Source organism: Lynx rufus, unplaced genomic scaffold, assembly GCF_022079265.1.
Source record: "Lynx rufus isolate CCGP_SWC_20201006 ecotype Redwood Valley unplaced genomic scaffold, mLynRuf1.p SCAF_9, whole genome shotgun sequence".
In the NCBI taxonomy this organism is placed as follows: Eukaryota; Metazoa; Chordata; class Mammalia; order Carnivora; family Felidae; genus Lynx; species Lynx rufus.
Window position 1 is genome coordinate 99,694,513 of NW_025814897.1, and position 21,378 is coordinate 99,715,890.

General features: G+C 42.5%; 1 protein-coding gene across 7 annotated transcripts in view; it reads right to left on the reverse strand.

Annotated features, from left to right (window-relative positions):
• Window positions 1–651: 651 nt before the first annotated feature.
• CELF1 (CUGBP Elav-like family member 1) overlaps window positions 652–21,378 on the reverse strand; it is a 70,127-nt gene continuing 49,400 nt past the window's right edge. For 6 of the 7 annotated variants that reach the window (XM_047072473.1, XM_047072478.1, XM_047072477.1 and 3 more), the window contains 13 exons: window positions 17,376–17,563; window positions 15,347–15,429; window positions 14,922–14,970; window positions 11,302–11,436; window positions 10,686–10,765; window positions 10,202–10,363; window positions 7,650–7,725; window positions 6,015–6,143; window positions 5,569–5,679; window positions 4,709–4,894; window positions 2,193–2,336; window positions 1,635–1,801; window positions 652–1,546 (listed from right to left, as the gene is read on the reverse strand). In XM_047072473.1, coding sequence (XP_046928429.1) covers window positions 1,674–1,801; window positions 2,193–2,336; window positions 4,709–4,894; window positions 5,569–5,679; window positions 6,015–6,143; window positions 7,650–7,725; window positions 10,202–10,363; window positions 10,686–10,765; window positions 11,302–11,436; window positions 14,922–14,970; window positions 15,347–15,429; window positions 17,376–17,553 — 1,461 coding nt within the window. In that variant the 5' untranslated portion in view covers window positions 17,554–17,563 and the 3' untranslated portion in view covers window positions 652–1,546; window positions 1,635–1,673. The remainder of the gene's footprint in view (window positions 1,547–1,634; window positions 1,802–2,192; window positions 2,337–4,708; window positions 4,895–5,568; window positions 5,680–6,014; window positions 6,144–7,649; window positions 7,726–10,201; window positions 10,364–10,685; window positions 10,766–11,301; window positions 11,437–14,921; window positions 14,971–15,346; window positions 15,430–17,375; window positions 17,564–21,378) is intronic. The other variant, XM_047072472.1, reaches the window with a different exon arrangement.

The window sequence follows — 21,378 nt, forward strand, 5'->3', positions numbered from 1 at the left end:
ACAAGGAGAGAGTCCCCATCTGACTTAATACCAAGGCAACCCCTTTAATCTCATCTCTGCTGTTAGGGGTCAGGACCGATGTTTGTGAGGCTTAAGATCCCAGGGACCCTGTCCCTGGCCTTGGCTAAGAGTCATATCCCAACAGGGCTACCTCTGCCCAGGTGCACATTCCCAACAGCGCGTCCTTTCTGGCTCTCCAGCCCCACAGCATTTCTTGGAGCAGAGGAAGGGCCCAAAGGCTGTGTGGGTCACAGGCAAGAGCCGCAGTGATGCCTGTGGGAGGCAGCAGGGAGCTAACTGTAAGCATGAGGACAAAAATGAACATGGTAATACTGAGGTAAATGAACACTAAATCCATATGGAGGCTGTAAACGTCCTGTTGTCTCCTCTGTCCCCAAGAACAGAAGGGGCTGGAGTGGTTAGAAGAGGGGCCTGTCTTGGGGGGGCGGTGGAGGGCAGGAATACCACATCTGGGATCCCTCAACCACAGAGGCAAGCAAAGATTTCTCATCCTTTTACGGATAAGTGCTGGCCGCTGACAAATGCAGCACTCTGGCTTAAAGGTGCCTTCTGATTCAGGTACACCAAGAAGAAGGCTCCCCCCCCCCCCCCGCCCCAATTCAATGGCTTTTGATCACTCTGTTCAGGAGAGGTGCGCCCTTCAAGCTAGATACTGTAAGCTCTTCTTAGATCTACCCTCATGAGAAAACTGTGGCTTGGGATGGAAGTGACACTCTGCTGTGGTCAACTACAAGGAAGGAAACCAGACAGTGTCTTGCCTAGAGACCTTGTTTAAAGGGACCTATTAGAAATGGGCCGTGGTCTAACAATGTGGTGTTGAAATAAACTAAAAAAGATCTTTTTGACTGGCTGCTTCTCCTTAACAGCCATCAGCCAGCCGGAGCCAATCCAACACCAATGGGTGGCTGGAAAAGCCGGTAATGGGTGATGTCTCCCTGCATGTTGCCTATGTCAAGCTAATTTAACAAATGCTTTATTTCCACAGAACTGTCTTCCCCTTCTTGGGAAAGAGCAGCAGAAATTCTGCACAAGAATCTGAAAAACAGGTGGCAAGAACTCAGTAACTCCCCAGAAGATAGCTATGGAGGCACTTCAGCCTCTGGCTCCTGGGGCCATTGGGTGTGGGTCACTGTCCTCACCTCCAAAGCCAGCCTCGCCTCTGCCCTCCCCCTGCCCACCCCCAAGGCTCTTGGGCACCAGTTCTCATTTCACCCACTCTCGCACTCAGGGAGATTCTGGGGTCAATTTTTGGTTTCACTCAGTCTTCTCTTGGGGTAGTGTGGGGAAAGGTCTGATCTTTTTTAATGCTTCTCCATTCCCCCTCCTCCCCCCAGGGCGGTTTGATGTTGGTCCTTCTCAACACACACTGGTTACAAACACAGCAAACTTTAAATAAAGAAAAAAACTCAGGATATGGCACCTAAACTCCAAAGTAAAACACTGGAAACCAAAGCACAAACTCGTCCTCTGTACGAAGCGAAACTCCCACAGAAGGCAGTAGCCGAGTCTTCGGGGCAAGCTGTGCCTGCGAGAGTGGCAGGGATCAGGGTCCAGGGCTGTCAACACACAGCCTTAGGGCTTCGAATCATTAAGGGTGCTCCTCCCCCACTTACCAGAAGACCCTCTCACTCCAGTCTCAGAGGGGAGCACGCTCAGTAGGGCTTGCTGTCATTCTTCGAACGTTTGAGCTGCACTTTAAGCCGCTTCATTCCAATCTGAAAGCCGTTCATGGACTGGATGGCAGCTTGAGCCGAAACAGGATTGTCGTAACTTACAAAACCTGTGTATCCAAGCAGAAACCTGGGTGAGGGACATGATGAGCCAAGAGATATCTTATGAGCATAGTCTCAAATCCCAAATTTCTCAGCAGGGACAAGAATTCTGGAAATTGTATCACATGAAACAAATTAGATTCCCGACAGTACCACTTGACTTCTACATGGCACTTTAAAGTTTTCTGACCAACTATTTCCATACATTATTTTTACTTCCGGAGCAACAGTATGGGTAGAAATCCATCATCCATAAACAGCAATAAAAAAATTGATCTGCCCAAGGTTGAGTTAAAGGGTAACCCAATTCAAACCCTGCTCTTCCTGCTTTCAGACCCTTTTTGTTCTCAGTGGTAAAGGCACTTAACCCTCCCGACACCAAAAGAGAAGCCAACATACCAAAACACTTGCTCAGGTTTGTCTGCTTGTCTATGAAAACCTTGGCAGACACGACATTCCCAAAGGGCATAAACATCTGCAGCAGGTCCTGATCTCCAAACTCCTGGGGCAGGTGGTAGATGAACAGGTTGGCTCCCTCTGGACCTTCAAAATACCCAGTGATCGAAAAGGCATCAGTGTTGGGGCCCCTGGGTGGCTCAGTTGGCTGAGGGTCCGACTCTTGGTTTTTGCTCAGGTCATGATCCCAGGGTCATGGGATCCGCTATCAGCACAGAGCCTGCCTGGGAATCTCTCTCTCCCTTTCTCTGCCCCTCTCCCACTCTTACTCGCATTCCCTCTTTCTCAAAAATAGACATTTAGAAGAAAAAAAAAAAAGGCCTTCAGTATCAGTGTCAAACTTACCCCCCGCTGCTTCTCATTTCTACCTGCATTAAAACAGTCTGTGTCCCAACACACAAATTCATTTGGAGAACTACAGATTCTCCAAATACGAAACAGGAACTAAAGGGCAATCACTGAAACAGACTCCTTCCCACTAAGGCGGGTCAGGATTTGACCTTGTGGGAGGAGCAAGTGCTGAGACAATAAACTAGGCAGACTTGCGTGTGGTGCAATAAAACTGGAGACTAAAGGCTTGTACAGAAACACAGAAAAAGAAGTAGAGAGAGATTATAAACATAACAGGTTTCCAAACTGTGCTAGAAAGTATCGGGACAGCAAAGAGAGATTGGCAGTTGTGAGGCAGGAGGTGGGGGCCGGGAATGACTAAGGGACATGAGGGAATTGCGGGGGTGGGGGGAGCAATGGAAACATTCTCCATCTGTAAAGGTGGTTACATGACTGTATGCATTCATCAAAGCTCACAGAGCTGTATGCTCCCCAAAGGGTGAATTTTACCACATGTATAGTATACCTCAATAAAAAGAAATTACATTTTAAAAAGTGCCTATGACTGGAGCACCTGGGTAGCTCAGTCAGTTAGGCATCTGACTTCCATTCCAGTCATGATCTCACGGTTCATGAGTTGGAGCGCCGCATCAGGCTCTCAGCTGTCAGCACAGAGCCCACTTCGGATTCTCTGTCCCCCTCTTTGTCCGCCCTTTTCCCACGTGTGCACACTCTCTCTCCCTCTTAGGTGTCCAACTTCGGCTCAGGTCATGATCTCACAGCTTGTGGGTTTGAGCCTGCGTCGGGCTCTGTGCTGACAGCTCAGAGTCTGAAGCCTGCTTCAGATTCTGTATTTCTAATTTCTCTCTCTGTGCCACCCCTCTGCTCATGTTCTGTCTCTTTCTCAAAAACATAAAAAATAATTTAAAAAAAAGTAACATTTAAAAAGAAAAAAGAAAAAGGTATCTATGATTAACTCTGAGCTCAAAACCAGAATGTGCTTTCTTCTTCCAACCATTTACACTCAATGACTTTCTAACCAAAGGCAACTTATTATAACTGCAGTCCAGCCATTCTCCAGCCACCCAGCCTCCCTGCTGTCACCAAACACATTACAGAACACTACTGCATCAGGGCCTTTGCACTGATGAAACAGAGGTGTTCCTCTGCCCGCATTACCCTTCCTCCTCTAGATGTATGCATTGCTAGCTTACTTCCTCAGGTCTCTGATTAAACAGCAAGTGAGAGACCTTCTCTGACCATTCTACACAAAATGCTGTGCCTCTGGTGCTCCCCATCCCTCTTTCCCATTCATCAGTCTTCAGAGCACCATATGGAACACCTCATGCTTTTCCTGCTTTATACTGTCCATCTCCACAGTTCTTCCAGTTCCTCCACTACCATATCCTAGGTACAGAAGCATCTTGATTTAGGGCAGGTGAGGATGCACCGTACCAGGAGTCCTTGCTGCCATGGCGAGAGAGGCTATGTGTCTTTTCCCCACATCAGTGCTTAAACCTTGCCAGCTTTGGGCTGCAGAAATCCAGTCAAGTATGAGCACAGAGGTATCAGCAGGACTTTCTATTGATACAAACCACCTTCACGCCTCTTTCTGCCTAGAAAAGTCTCTCCTGAATTTAATCCCATTTATGCCACAGCACACACTTCCCAATCCATCAACCCACGGGCCATAATTTTCTGTCTCGTCACCTTCAGTGCCTCGTTAATTAGGAAAAACACAGATCAGAAAATGAGGAAAATGCCAAGTAAGAGAGCTTAAAAGGGACACCTTGACAGAAGATATCCTCTGAGAAATTTATAATCCACAAAGATGACTTCCTAACAAAGACAGATTGTCAAAATACTGTCACACGGTAAGGTCAGTATGCTTCTTCATCTAAAACCTGCAGCCAGATTACAGGAGGGCAAACACAGGTTCTCATGTGAGCCACATCCAGAGAACAGTCCCAAAGCAGAGCACACTTCTCAGCACAGAACTTCTCAGTCTACCCTTGACACTGCCAAAGAAAAGCACTGATCTGACCACCTCAACGATCCTCCTGGCCTCTGCCCTACCTTCAGCTCCGCCTGCGGGGAGAGCGACCCCCTCGTCGTCCTTCCGCACTCACCTTCCTTCTGGCTTCCAGCAGCACCGATACTCTGCTGTGTCAACAGGTTCTGGTTGTACAGAGTAGGGAGTGCCGCGGCAGCATATTGCTGGATTCCCGAGTAGGCCTGCGTCAGGGCCTCCATGGTGCTCCCGGTGCCGTTGGAAAGGCCACTGCTGCCCAGGCCACCATTTAAAGCAGCCATCCCTTGGTTGTGGGGAAGAGCAGGATTAACATATTGGGAAGACTTGACTGACGCCAAACACAACTCCAAAGTTTTCCCTTTTATCTCTCTCTCAGCTTCTCCCTGACTGGTCAGGTCTCAGGACACTCACCAGGCCTTACTGCCAATGGGAACATTAAAAAATGCCACACGCAGGTGTGGCTCTCCCCATTACATTCTTCCTACCTGTGTGAGACATGACAACACTTACACATGACCTGCTCCATTTTCTCTCTGGCTTTCTGCTACTTTCTCACAAAGCTGGAATGTGGCAAAATAAGCATCCCATATTTGGAGACTAAAAGGGGTGTGTGTGGTTTACGACAAGATGTGGGTAAACCCTATCATCAAAATAGCAGCAAATTCTATGTGCCTGACACTGTACTAAGCCATGAGCTCAGCACTTTACCTATGTTTTCATTTACTTCACAGCCCTCAAAGTATTCTATTCCCACTTCACAGATGAGAAAATGACCTTAGACAGGGGGTATAAGGTTATAGCTAGTTAAGAGCAGAGGTGGGATTTAACTCAGGTCTGACTTGAAATCCCACCATTATTCCTAACTGCACCGGGCCACCTTGTTCATTCCACTGGGGACCCTAAGATGTGCTACCTGAACAAAGAATGGCCTGATGGCATCCAGGGGCTGTCTCTCACCTGCCAAAGAGCTGACGTTGAGGCCTGCCGTTGCTCCAGCTAATGTCTGCAGGGCTCCAAGGGAGGCGATGGGGTTGACAGAGCTGCTGCTGCTGGAGCTCGGTGAGGACCCTGTGACCAGAAACCCAAGTGTTAAACTTGAGCCAACACGTGTTCCTCATGTCAACAGGAACCAAAGCACAAGAGTAATACTACTCAAGTATTCTCTTCATAAAGAGGTTTTCAGTTACTGACTCTGGTAACTGTCACTGCGGGACACAGAGTCAAATGACAGTTACAACAAACTCAAAACTGTGAGATTTCTCTTAAGTCACAAGATGACATTTGAAAATTAACTGTTCATAATCTTGACCCCTTTGGAAAGGGATGTTAACCACTCTCCAGAATGACAGACCCCTCTCTTGGGATTCTGCACAAGGCACACTGGGTTCCGGTGACACGCTTACCTGAACTGGTGAGTACGCTGAGGGGGCTGCTGGATGTAGTGAGAGCATTGGTACCACTTGGTGTGTTCTGAGCTGCACTAGCTGCAGCAGCTAGGGCAGCCAAATTCTGTAACTGCATTGCATTTAACCCTGCAACATCCAAAGCAAGAGATCAGCCAGCAGATAAAGGTTCCTCGTAACCACTCCAGCAATGACCGCACACACTGGCGAAGGCTGGTCCCAAAAGGACCTCTTCTAGATAAACCTTACAAGTAATACTACAAGGCTCCAAAAAAGATTCAGATATCACTCAATTCATTAAGAAACTTGACATCATTTCCTCAGAGAAGAGATATCTAATCCAACAGCATGACACCCCAAGTGAACATTCACAACAGGGACTGGCAATTAGGAAACCAGGAGAGGGTTAGGTCTGTGGTCTACCATCACACCAGGTGTCCAAGAGAACAACAAATGACAAAACCTATGGCACAGAGCAGGACTGCATCTGAGCCCCTCGCTCCCACTTTATGGGGGATTTGCTCTTTCCAGCGGAGGTGGACAGGCAGAAAATGCAGCAGGATTCAGGTGGCCAAAGGAGGAATGACAGGAGGGGAATACATGTGAGAACAGCAATAGGAGAAAGACTAAGGAAAAACCACCACTTTAATAGCAGATTACTCATCAGAAAGAAGAGAGAGAAAAACAATGCGGTAGGGGGGGGACCTCCAAGTAGAATCCAAGCAACAGTTAAAAGGAACAAGAAATCTGAACTGCACCGACAGTGTGTTGCAAACCATTTATTGGACCATGGAAAAGCAGATGGGAAGTGGTTTGCGGGGAGAGTTAGGAAGAATAAAAAACGAAACTACAACAGAGATTTCCAAAAACTTAGCAACTTTCAAAAAACGTACCAAACTCCAGGTCCCTAAGACAAAGTGAACCTCTATCAAAATTTCTCACACACTAAAATGCAGTTCACCTAAGACTACCCCTTTCTCAAATACACTTGCTGGGCCTTCACCCACTGCAGAAGGGTTAGGGGCAGAGGCCCTGGGACTGCTCCACTCCCTACCTCCACTAACTTGTCTGATGGCCCTACTTTTGTCTGTGGAGCCCCATTTTGTCATCAACTCAGATATTTGTCAATTAAGTTTTCTATGCATGTTAACAGCAACAAAAGGTAATTCACCTAAGAAATTAACACGTATAAGACACAGAGGTAAATTAACTGCCTAGATTTCAGCAGTTTCTGGGTAAGTCATTTGCATGGATTTCTTCTTATACTTTACAGATTCACTGGAAAAGTCACGTTATTGTGGAAATAAAGAGTTCCTGCAATCTTCTCCTTATCAAAACGGCCTCAGATAGCCCACACATGCTAACTAACACCTCTTTTTCCATCTTCCTCCTCAATAGAGACTTAAAGGGGTGGGAGTATCAGACAACCCCAAAGCAATCTTGCATCAGCAACTAACAGAGCCACCTTCTAGAGACAAGGCAGTTGAGTTCTGGGATGTGCATCTTGTGTTGGGTTTATGTAATGAGTGGGAAAACATTTGTTTTCTGTACAAACGGTGCAAAACTCTCAGACTGTTGTTAGCTGGGTCTGGTGGCCTGGTGGCTGCTGCTCCTCCACAGCAGCGTAACACTTACCTCCCATTGGGTGGAGGCTGCTCAGGGTGTTGAGGTTCCCAGAGGAGGCAGTCTGCTGAAGGAGCTGCAAATAAAGCTAGACATTACACCAAAAAACAGAACAAGAGTGAGAGTGAGGGCTGGTTCTGCATCTGGGATAACTCTACAGCACAGCAAAGCGAGAGTGCAGAGGCCCCCAGAGAGAAGAGAGTTGAAGACAAGAACCCAAGCCAACACAACAGAAACATGAGGCTTATGACAGCACAGGACAATACGACACAGCTAAAGCCCTGGCCCAGAAGACATTTACAGTCACTGAGTACTGACCAAGCTCAAGTCCCTGGGCAACAGAAAGGCAGCACAGCAGAGGACAGAAGTCGAGCAGAGAACCAAGCTCAGCTATGCAATCCACTGCAATGAGAGTCTGCAGATGGAGGACTGCCACGTCTAGTTCCTCGCTCCCAAGTTCTTAGTTCACTCCGCACACATCTTATTTTGCAGATTGTTCCCACCTAGGCACTCAATTTCTACTTCACACTACTATTATTTTAAATATCAAATCTAAACCATTTCAGGGTATTTCTTGGAGTCATTCTTTAGTGGCGACAACGGAACACGAAAAGACCAATCTTTTGATGCTATATATATCCATACAGCCCCGTTTATCTCCTCCCCCACAAAACTGGTCTTCACTGTTACGGATGACCAAATGACTGACGAACGGACTGATCATGATCGGTTCAGCGTATATTCTTTCAATTGCTGTCCCCTAACAAATACAACAAGAGGTTGTCCATGAGCTTATGGATCTCCATGATCTTACTATCTTTGCAAACAGCAACCTTTGACTAACAAACCGGCTGAAAACCTTTGCTCCATTCAAAGCCAATCACTTTTCCTCATGTACAACTGGTATCCTCGTTTCTGAATCCTTTATTCAACCTGTTGCCCATTTCCATGAACACCCGATCTGGTTCCTCAGTCATCATGAATCCCTTTAGTCCATATAGATTTTAGGTTCTCAAACCTCCAGATATAGAATGAGAAAATGTATATACACACAATTTTTATCAGCTTCTCAATGGGGTCCACACCCCACAAAGATTAAGAACCACTGCTATAGTCTAAACAGACTAGAGGTTCAAGTCCACCTATTCCAGAAAGAACCTCATAATTAATATTAATGTACTATCATTTATATACCACATGTCCTCATTTTTGTCTTCTTAAATACCCTGGGCAATGTGCTCAACCCCAACTGGTGGGCTGTGCATTCTATACTTGGCACCTTCATTTCCTCCCTAAATGAGAACAGTTCTGAGGGCAGGGATCATGTCTAACTGAAACAAAAAGACCGCAGCTCTCAACAAATACCATCATGTGCTGCTGGATGTGGTGATGGCAATAAAAAGGAGACTCTACCCTAAAAAAGAGCTCCAAAACTCTCTAAGAAAGGCGAATGCATATAACGGAGATCATTTTAAACGCATTATCATTTTGGCAGAAGACTAAAATAAAATCTCTCTCAATTTCCTGAACTTACAAGCAATGTTCTAGCACTAAGAAACAACTTAATCTGATGAGATATACCAACCATCTATACTTTTTGACTTCAGAGAAATACTAGCTGGAAAACTGGGATTTCTTCTAACATTTTAGAAATATGAAGACCAGGAGGCAGCAAATTAGCCAAAACTCAATACTGGGAGACAGAAATCATTGCCTTTCTTGTTTCTGTATAGGACAATGTTTTAAAGGATGTTTTAAAATTTAAATGTTTAAATTACATACTTTTACAGTAAAAGTATGTAATTATTCTTATGTGTATATTTTTGGGACTATCCATACGAATCTATTGGTTTCACCACTGATTTTCCTTCATTGACAGCTTCACAGATGAGATAGTTTTAAGTATTTCATACTGCTATTCTTTTAAGATTTTAAAGCAGTGATAATCCCCTGTAACATATTTGTAGATCTAGTAAATCTAAACACCAAATTAGAGCCTTTGGACTACGTAAGTCAAACTCAAGAACAAGATGGAAAGAGTTAAAGGCTATCCATCTATAATGTAGGGAACTCAAATATACACCTGTAATACTCATTTAATAATGTCTGTGCCAGTATCTTGCTCTCTCAGTGGAAAGAAACATTTACCATACTCTTCAGGAAAGACTCAATAAGCATTTAATTATGTTCTCTACATCTGGGAGAAAGAAATATGGAGATATTTGGTAGTTAAGATTCTCTTAGGATTTTCTTTTTAAAAAAATGAAGTGACAGGGACACTGGAGGTATTTCTAAATCTTTGATCAGAAAATCAGGATTTCACCTTAATAGTAATGGAAGTCTCAAATTATAATCAAAGTTGTGTTTATAAGACAGAGAGACAGAGAGAGAGACAGAGAGATACACTAACATAACTTAAAAGAATATTGCATTGCCTAAGTTTTACGTAAAATTTTGATATGTTAAAGTTGTAAATGCCATTGTGTCTATTAGCTAGGGATGGCACAAGAAGAAAACAGCTGGGAGCTTGCACAGTCTGCAGAAAGCAAACCACAAAGACTCACTGCTAAATACTGGGGTCCAAGAGTATTTAGACCAGCAAGGTTTCCCCACACAGATGCTGCGCTGATTTGCTGCATCTGCTGCTGGAGCTGCTGGGCCATTCTCTTCTGTTCTTTGTCCTTCTGCGTATCAGCAAATTTTACCACCATGGGAGATGAGCAGCCCTATGAAAACACCAAAGCCAAAGGGTGAAAGTCCTCCTTCTACACGAAGGAAAAATCCTCCTTTGTAGTGACACACAAGATGCATTCTAATTTCATTCACTGCCACATGACTCTCTTCCTGACAGACACAAATGGCAAAAAGACAAATTTAAAAGGGCAACTTCTAATATGTTAATTTTTTAAAAAGCAATCATTTTTTTCACTTTAAGATGCTTAGCCTGCTTAACCTTTAGGGCAGTCAGATGCTGCAGAACTTTAATGGCCAACTGTCCTAGCACTCTCAGGCTAAGGAACTTTTCCCTTTCATTCATCTGCTCCCTACCTCCATGGTCTGTGCTTGGTGCATTGCCTTGATAGCCGTCTGTGCCATGGCTCTTGTTGTAAAAGTCACAAATGCACAACCTGGTAAGAGAAGTGTCAATAACTCATTCATTCATTTGCTTATTAAATATCCGATTGACATTTACTGAGTACCTGCTATGTGCCAAGTACTATGCTAGCAATAACAGTCATGGTTCCTGCCTTCAGGGGTTAGAGATCTAGTAAAGGACACAGATACATTGTAACAGTGACTAGTGCTTCAGTGAAAAAGTAGGGAAGCACAACAAGAAAGAAAGTGCTTGATAAAGGGATAAAGGAGAGAAATCCTAATCCTCTAGTTCCTCTGGATAAGAAAGTGTTTCCATTAAGGACCTGTCCAAGCACAAAAAGAGAAAATTTTAATACAGGACATTGAAGTGCAGAATGCAGACTCCTTAGGGAGATGGGACAATTCTAAAGGAATCAGTTGGTAGACGGAACGTACATTTACAATATCAAGCCCAGCCACTCCATCATCACAGGGTCATGTTAGCTAGTGATCCCTGGTTTCCACTGGTCTAACTAAAAGAGACTCTAAATTTAAGACCAGTATCTTTAAAGGCTAAAAATGTACCCACCTCGGCTCAGGCCATCAGGTCCCCGTAATATCCGGCATTCTTCAATCTGTCCAAATGAAGAGAACATGACTCGGATGTCATTTTCAGTGCACTTCTTGGAAATCATACCAATAAACAGCTTCCTGTCTTCCACTGCTAAGAGAGTAAAACACAAAAGGCTTGAACATCATTACTACAAGAGGTAGTATGGCATAGACCCTGGAGTCAGACCATCTATGTTTGGATCCTGGCTCTATGCCTTTATATCCTATTACTTGGATTCTAAGATACACATTTTTTCATCATTTAGCAACTCATCTTATAATCAACTGAACCTTTAAATTGGAAACATTTAGATAAAATATAGTAATTTGCGATCCTGTGAAAGTTACTTAACCATTCTGTGCCTGTCACTTCTGATTAACAGGGCTAACCGTGTTTCTCTTAAAGGTAGCTGTAGGTATTAAATGCAAAGCACTCAGCATCTTGCCTAGCACTTAGTGATGTTTGCTCTTACTAGCAGTTCTACTACACCAAAGAAGGACAAGTTTTTCACATTTAATTGATATGACAAGAGAAACAGAACACACCTTTTGGTGAGTGTAAATGTCCACTTTCCTTTTCTGATTATTCTCTTGAGGACTAAGTTCTCCTTCCTACTTGTCCATCTCCCCTTCCCCCATTCTTGTCGTAAGAAATTATATTCATCAAAGACATTCCAGTTTACTCTAAAATGTTCTTGTACTATTTACGTATCAACTCTCTCCATCTCATTTATTTACCATATTTATTTTAAAGAAAAAAAAAAACCCAGACAATTTAGATGACAGATTACTTAGTGCAATGGACTACAATCTTACACCATACACAAAAATTAACTCAAAATGGATTAGACTTAAACGTATGACCTGAAACCATAAAACTCCGAGAAGAAAACATAGGCAGTAAGCTCCATAAAACCAATCTTAAAGATGATTTTTTGGATCTAACTCCCAAAACAAAGGCAACAAAAACAGAAATAAACACGTGGGACTACATCAAACTAAAAAGCTTCTACAGAGCAAAGAAAATCATCAACAAAATGCAAAGGCAACCTACTGAATGGGAACAATATTTGCAAATCATGTATCTGATAAAGGGTTAATATCCAATATATAAATAACACCTACAACTCAGAAACAACAAAACACAGCACCCAGTTAAAAAAAAAAATGGGCAGAGGATCTGAACAGGTATTTTTCCAAAGAAGACATGCAGCAAATGGCCATCAGGTACATGAAAAGATGCTCAACATCACCAATCATCAAGAAAATGCCAATCAAAGCAACAATGAAGTATCCCCTCCCACTTGTTAGAATGGCTATAATCAAAAAGACAAGAAATAACGAGTTGGTGAGGATGTGAAAAAGAGAGCCCTTGGTGCATTGCTGGTGGGAATGTAAACTGACTGCAGCCAATGTAAAAACCAACATGGTTCCTCAAAAATTTAAAAACAGAGCTACCATATAAGCCAGTAATTCCACTTCTGGGTATTTATCTGAAGAAAACAAAAACACAAACTCAGAAAGCTGCATACTCCGGGCACCTGGCTGGCTAAGTCGGTGGAGCATGCGACTCTTGATCTTGGCATTGTGAGTTTGAGCCCTACAATGGGTGTAGAGATTATTTAAAAATAAAGCCTAATGGGCCGCCTGGGTGACTTGGTTAAGCGTCCGACTTCAGCTCAGGTCATGATCTTGCGGTTCATGAGTTCAAGCCCCGTGTCGAGCTCTGTGCTGACAGCTCACAGCCTGGAACCTGCTTCAGAATCTGACTCCCTCCTCTCTGCCCCTCCCCACTCATGCTCTGAAAATACACATTAAAAAAAAATTAAAAAAAAAATAATAAAGCCTAAAAAGAAAAATAGCTGCACACCCATGTTCACTGCAGCATTATTTACAATAGTCAAGACATGGAAACAACCTAAGTGTCTATCAACAGATGAGCAGATAAAGAAAATGTGGGATACACACACACACACACACACACACACACACACCCTGGATATTATTCAGCCATAAAAAAGAATGGAATCTTGCCATTTGTGGCGGCATGGATGGACCTCGAAGACTTTATGTTAAGTGAAATAAGTCAAACAGAGAAAGATACTGTATGATCTCACTTACATAAAATCTTAAAAACAAACAAAAAACTCCCTAAGTTCATAGATACAGAAACCAAATTGGTGGTTGGAGGTTGGGCGTAAGGGAGTGGGCAAAAAAGGTAAAAAGGATCCACAGGTGGGGCACCTGGGTGGCTCAGTCAGTCAAGTGTCCAACTTCGGCTCGGGTCACAATCTCCTGGTTCATGGGCTCAAGCCCAGTGTTGGGCTCTGTGCTGACAGCAGGCAGCCTGGAGCCTGCTTCAGATTCTGTGTCTCCTTCTCTCTCTCTGACCCTCCCCCTCACGCTCAGTTTCTCTCTCTCTCTCAAAAATAAATAACAAGACTTGAAAAATTTTTTTAAAGGATCAAAAGGTACAAACTTCCCATTATAAAATAATTTAGCCTGGTGACTATAGTTAATAGTAATGTAATGCACATTTGAAAGCTGCTTAGAAAGCAGACCTTAAAAATTCTCATCAAAACTTTTTTAATTTTCTTTTTTTTAATTTACATCCAAATTAGTTAGCATATAGTGCAACAATGATTTCAGTAGATTCCTTAGTGCCCCTTACCCATTTAGCCCATCCCCCCTCCCATAACCCCTCCAGCAACCCTCTGTTTGTTCTCCATATTTAAGAGTATCTTATGTTTTGTCCCCCTCCCCGTTTTTATATTATTTTTGCTTCCCTTCCCTTATGTTCATCTGTCTTGTCTCTTAAAGTCCTCATATGAGTGAAGTCATATATTTGTCTTTCTCTGACTAATTTCACTTAGCATAATACCCTCCAGTTCCATCCACGTAGTTGCAAATGGCCAATATTTCATTCTTTTTGATTGCCAAGGAATACTCCACTGTATGTTTGTATGTGTGTGTGTGTGTGTGTGTGTTTGTGTGTGTGTGTATATATATATGTACAACAAGCACATGACAGAAATTAGATATAAAATCCCAAGTCCTGGGGTGCCTCGGTTATATATATATACACACATATATATATACATACATATATATATACACCGCATCCATTGATGGACATTTGGGCTCTTTCCATACTTTGACTATTATTGATAATGCTGCTATAAACATGGGGGTGCATGTGCCCCTTTGAAACAGCATACCTGTATCCCTTGGATAAATACCTAGTAGTGCAATTGCTGGGTCGTAGGGTAGTTCTAGTTTTAGTTTTTTGAGGAACCTCCATACTGTTTTCCAGAGTGGCTGCACCAGCTTGTATTCCCACATCAAAACTTTTTTTGTTACTATGTATGGTGACAGATACTAACTAGACTTACTATGGGTGATCATTTTAATATATACAAATACTGAATCATTATGTTGCACACCTGAAACGAATGTTTTATGTCACTTAGACTTCAATAATAATAATAATAATAATAATAAAAAGATTACTTAAAGCAAACACAACCAGATACCATCAGAATGAACACTAAACTGGCAGAAACCTTCTAAGGAGAAGGCTTTTACACACTTGCTTACCATTGTTCTTCTCACTGTCGGCAGGTTTCATCTGTATAGGATGATGCATCTAAAAAGGAAAACACACAGATACTATCACTGTACACACTGAAGGCATTCAGAAAGATAAGTGAGGACTCTAAAGGAAATACCAAAACCAGAGCCTTAAGAGTTCTCTCTATACTCACGTCTGCCTCAAGATAATTTTTTCCCAAAGTATCAAAATAGAGTATGAATCAAGAGGTTAAAATTCTTTTGGTTAAGAGAGAACTACATGACCTTCAGCCTATGTTCTTTGAAATAATCCCTTTATGTCCTCCTTTACATCAATTTCTGTGGCAGTTACTTTTTCCCCAAGATGGCTTTCAGTGTGGGCCTGACACCTATAAGTATGTTCCATGTATTAAAACCACCACAGTTCCACTTCCTAGTAGGAGCTTTCTTACCCCTGGTAGGACCTTCATGTTGTGAAGAGCATTCTGCGCCTCTAATGCAGCTTTACGGGTGTAAAATGTAACAAAACAGCACCCTGCAATAAACAAGATTTCACAAAATCAAACCAGTCCTTTGAAAGCAGGTAATTCCTAGAGTACTCCCTCCTCCACAGACATACTGGAACTTCAAAGAGAAGACTGGGTATATTAAAATTGGCATCCCTCCCCCCAAAGAGAAAGGGGGGGGGGAGGGAAAGAAACAGAAAAACACCCTACACTACTTTCTATTCATTTTCTATATTGTTATAGTCTTCTGCTTCTACTAAAATTCTTTAGCTGCTCCTATAAACTTCTCTGGGAAAGATAACTTCCCTTGCAAAGGTCACAGTACCATGCCATTTGACGTACCCTACCTGGGGCACCAGGGAGTGTGCTGGGCAAGACACTCAGAACAAATAAAAAAGGGGCCTTGCACTCACAGCTTGTAGTCTACCAGGAACTCATTCTTTCTCAGAATAAATCAATCCTTATAGTCAATTTCTACCATACGCATCAAACATAATAACCATTTATTAAATTATAAAATGACTAAAAAGCAAGAAACTCTTAATACCTTTTTTGGACCCTTGGTCCTCATCAAATATAATTAAGATTCTAACAGCACATGGCACTACGGAGATTTGTAGATTTTGTCATTTGTATCTTTATTAGGGATAGGAGGGGAGAGGTGTGTCTTATAAATATGGGCTCATTGTCCCATGAGATACCATATAGATTCCTTTCAAAATCACCCTGCAATTAAGATTTTAAAGTACTGCATGTTCTACTGCCAGTCGTTAATATAAAGGAACTATAATACTTTATATTTTTGGTTAACTATACACATAGAGAAAATAATTTATCTGCTTCTTGATCCTCTGCTCTTAAGCTGGCTTCAAACCTAACAATCCTGCTTGCTCACATCTGCACTGTAGAACAGCTTCCACAGAAAATTATTCTAACATCGGTCATTTGGAAAAGAATATTGTTATGTGCATGTATAGGGCAAAGCTAGTGCCTCTTCTACCATTGCTCCCATAAAGCTTCTACTCTGCTAGGCATTTCTGGAAGCAACGCAGTCTTTCTTCCATTCATTTGTAGGCTACAACAAACAGGTTACCTAAAAACAGGTCCTTCCTGGTTGCTAAGCCTTCCTATGAAGACTCTGCAAACACTAACAGAAATTCATAGGTACAGTGTAGATAGTGCCTTCCTTTCAGCTTATTCTAGCCAAAACACCAAAGAAAACCTTATGTAGTTAGTTTACTTCAACTTTATTTTTGCCATTGCATCCCTAAGATCAAGAGACATTCACATTTAAAAAAAGAGAGGGGCGCCTGGGTGGCTCAGTTGGCTAAGCACCTGACTTCGGCTCAGGTCACGATCTAGCAGTTCATTGAATTCGAACCCCACATTGGGCTCTGCACTGACAATGCAAAGCCTGCTTCAGGTCCTGTCTCCCTCTCTGCCCCTCCCCTGCTCTCTCTCTCTCAAAAATAAACATTAAAAGAGAGAGAGAGAGACAGAGATAGACTCTCACATGAGTTTGTCTCTTAAATTTAGAGCTCTCACAAAGGACCATCTACGATCCAATTTACAAGTTATCCTCATGATATCAACTTAACTTTTTATTTTTAAGCCATTAAATGTGTTTGGGCTGGAAGATGTAACTATTCTAAAAGGAAAGCCCCTTTGGATGTGACCACAGGAACATTCCGGCAATGAGAGACAGCAAGCACATGACAGAAATTATATAAAATCCCAAGTCCTGGGGTGCCTGGGTGGCTCGGTCAGTTAAGCATCTGACTCTTGATTTCGGCTCAGGTCATGATCTCACAGTTTGTGGGATCAAGCCCTGCGTCAGACTCTGAACCGACAGCATGGAGCCTGCTTGGGATTCTCTCTCTCTCTCTGCCCTTCCCCTGCACATGCTCTCTCTCTCAAAATAGATAAAATTAAATAAACAACAACAACAAACAAAACACTAACCCAAAGCCCTTACCTTTGCTCTGAGGAGGGTTTTGGCTCCTATCCCTTAGGACATTGATTTCATAGACAGCACCATACTGTTCAAAGAGTTCCCTCAAGTCCTTCTCAGACCAGGTTCTTGGAACCTGGCCCACAAACATCTTGATAGCATCAAGATCCGGTTGGTCTGGGTGGTCCAGGGTGCCGTTCATTTTCTTTGAGCTGCATAAAACAAAATATAGCTTCTATTATGCATTCATGGTGCTTTCCAGGGAGATGTTTCTTTTCTTTAAAGATCTCAACTACTTCCTAAAAAAGTCGGGAGAAAGAATTCTACTTCTTTTCACTTCAGTCATTCAATTTACCAGAGTTCTCTGGTCTTCCCCTTAGCCATGGCCATGCTTTCCATTAGATCCCAAACTGAAGTCACCATTCTGATTAGGGCATTCTGGGTTTTAACTAAGTAATTAAATGTCACTCAATCCTTGTCTAGCCTGAGAATTCTTGTAAGAACCTAAGAGGCAAACTTCCTAAAGCAAGTTTTAGTGGTTTTGAAACACAGTTAACAAAACTCTTAAAAATGTGCATAAAAATCACAATGGACTGTTGATTAGTGGGTAAGATGCAGGACTCCCCTCGTATACAATGACAGGTGACAAGTCTTTTTTCAGCAGATGTTAGAACAAAGCATTTGATTTCCAAGGCCTAAGCTAAGAACAGAACAGAAAGAATGTCAGCCTTTGAATGTTGCTGTCTCAGTCCTCGACCCAGTGCTCTTAAGTCATGCTTCCAAGACCAAAACAAAGCTTCGCCTTTTAAACTTTCACAAATGATTGTTATATAGACAATGACAACACCATCCTAGGGTTTTTTGTTTCTGAGTTATCCAACTTACTACTAGTTCTCTAAGACTGTACCAGTTAATTCCCTTACCAAGTAAACCATTACAACATCCACAAACTCTCGCAATCCTATCACATCAAACTTGTAACACTCCTGCTTTAATACCTTCATTTTAACCCTCCCACTGCCAAGAACCTAGAGGGATTCCTGGACTACAAATGTTTCCACTCAGAATGAATCAAAGTCCTTCTCCTACCACTGTAGCTCAAGATCGTATCTTAGCATTTATCACAACCATTAACACCTTAAGTTCCAAACAGCCAGCATGGCTAACTTTTCTGTTAGTGCATGCTTAATCCAGAAATCACTTCATCATATTCAAATTTGCCACGTCCTCGGGGCGCCTGGGTGGTTCCATCGGTTAAGCATCCGACTTCAGCTCAGGTCATGATCTCTCAGTTTGTGAGTCCGAGCCCCGCGACTGGCTCTGTGCTGACAGCTCAGAGCCTGGAGCCTGCTTCCGATTCTGTGTCCCCCTGTCTCTTGGCCCCTCCCTTACTCATGCTCTGTCTCTGTCTCTCAATAATAAATAAATGTTTAAAAAAAAACAACAACAAATTTGCCACGTCCTAATATCAACCCTAAATAAAACGCTAGTTTCCTTTAAAGGAAAAACAACAGTTTTTCTACCAGTGCTATCTTCTGAACAATATTTGAAGATACTTGAGAATGCTGGATCTATGAAGGTGGTTTAACCTCTGTATTTTAAAAAAAATTTTTTTCAACGTTTATTTATTTTGGGGACAGAGAGAGACAGAGCATGAACAGGGGAGGGGCAGAGAGAGAGGGAGACACAGAATCGGAAACAGGCTCCAGGCTCTGAGCCATCAGCCCAGAGCCCGACGTGGGGCTCGAACTCACAGACTGCGAGATCGTGACCTGGCTGAAGTCGGACGCTTAACCGACTGCGCCACCCAGGCGCCCCATTAACCTCTGTATTTTAATTCCTACTTTTAACTGAACACCCACAGGAACTATTTACATATTGCCTTGGCTGAATCTAGTACTAAATATCAAAAGCTGTAAGGCAAATGGCATATAGACCAACTCTTGTTACTATGTCTGGAAAGGTTTCCCCATGTTCTTTCAGGTAAATTTAGTCTGTTTCGTCAGGACTCAAACAGTACTAAATTTCCCCCTTCATTATAGTATTTACCACCTTTTAGCATAATATGCCTATATCTAGCTCTCCCAATTAGACTGAGAGTTCCTTGAAGGCAGAAACTGTTTTGTTTGCTATTCATTCTTACAGTCACACCTGGCATAGCACCTGGTTCAAAGTAAGTCCTCAGATGTGTGGGATGGGAGGAATTTCTTGTTCTCTTCCCCCTTTAATTTAAGCAACTAATCCTGATAAAAATGAACACTGTGCACAAAGAGGGCTCACAAAGAGCAGCTGTTATCTCCTGTGATTATTTGTCACCAGATCAATCTACCCCAAGTGTTTTGAAATGCATTATTTTATTGGTTTTCCTTTAGTTTTGAATTACTAAATTCGGGTTGTTGTAAAAATATAATGGGGCTCAGTCGGTTAAGCGTCTGACTTTGGCTCAGGTCATGATCTTGCAGTTCATGGGTTCGAGCCCCATGTCTGGCTCTGTGCCAACAGCTCAGAGCCTGGAGCCGGCTTTAGATTCTGTATCTTCCTCTCCCCCTAGCTCACACTCTCTCTCAAAAATAAACATTTATATATATATTTATATAGATGAAACGTAGTTGCTTTTAGAAGGTAATCCCAATGTTCTAACAAACCACGCTATGATTAAAAAAAAACCCAAAAAAACCCAAAACTCTATGACTAACGAAACAATGGCTGTCGCTCCCAACAACCTGCCTCTAACAAGTTTAATTACCAGTTTTAATATCATTTTATTAAAATGTTGCTGGTCTTTAATATTTCCATCCTAGGGAGGGTTAAAGGGTTAACACAGAACCCCCAAATGGTGCTCAGAATATGTTTTGATAAGAATGTTGACACTACTTTTGAAAAGAGGCAGGGGTTTACTGATTTGTAATTATATTGGAGGCAAACACTCTGTCCGTTCCTTCTGTATTTGTGTGCCATTTCTAAATTTTCTACATCACTGTTTAGTGCAAAAGAATAATCAATAATCAACATATATGAATTACGGTTTATTTAAAAGTTCAGTGGAGACTCAGCATTCTAGATGAATACCCTCCCTTTCTCTCTTTACTCTCCAAATCCTTCTCCATTTCTTCACATCCACCTACTCCATGAACCACCCTTTCCCTCTGTATATACCAATTCATTAGCCAGAAGAATCTTCTGGACCAGTGCTATTCAAAGTGCCAAGGACCAGGAGAAATCTTCAAATTTAACCCTTTAGAAACTCCCTCCCCCAGACCCCCATTTGGAGAGAGACAGCAAGCAGGGAAGGGGCAGAGAGGAAAGAAAGAATCCCAAGCAGGTCCCTTACTGTCAGTGCAGAGCCCGATGCAGGGCTCGAACTCATGGACTGTGAGATCATGACCTGAGCTGAAGTCAAGAGTCGGCCACTTAACCCACTGAGCCACCCAGGTGCCCCACCCTTTAGAAACTTTTATAGAAACTGAACTAGGTAACTTTATATATATTCAATCTAATAATAATTAAAAGATACAAAATGCAAGCTTATACCTTATTATCTTGTCTTCCTACTTGACTGTTTTTATTGTATTTTAGAAGTCAGGTCGTGACAGGCTTAGGACATGGTTCTTCACCAGTCTGAGAAGCACTTCTAGAGCACAGCAAATTACCAGGCCATGTTGAAGATGCTGTGGACATCATGTAACCGGAATGTTGCACTGACTTATTCTTTCCTCTAATAAATCCTGGGCACTTATACAGTTATACAGGCCAGACACTATGTGAAATGTGGTATATATTGGTGAATAAGGAAAACATCATTATAAACTTTTATTGTGTCAGAGGAAATGAACAACAATGTTCTTCCATCCTCAACTTCCTCACATATTTCCAGCATGCATGTTGTCCTTAGAAGTAACCACTGCACAAAAAAGTCACCTGGGAACAAGACTCTCAGTGTGATATGCCAAGGACCCCACGTCATCAAGGTGTGGCATTTACTCTACATATCACTAAAAACACTCTCAAATGTGTGCCTTACCTCCCC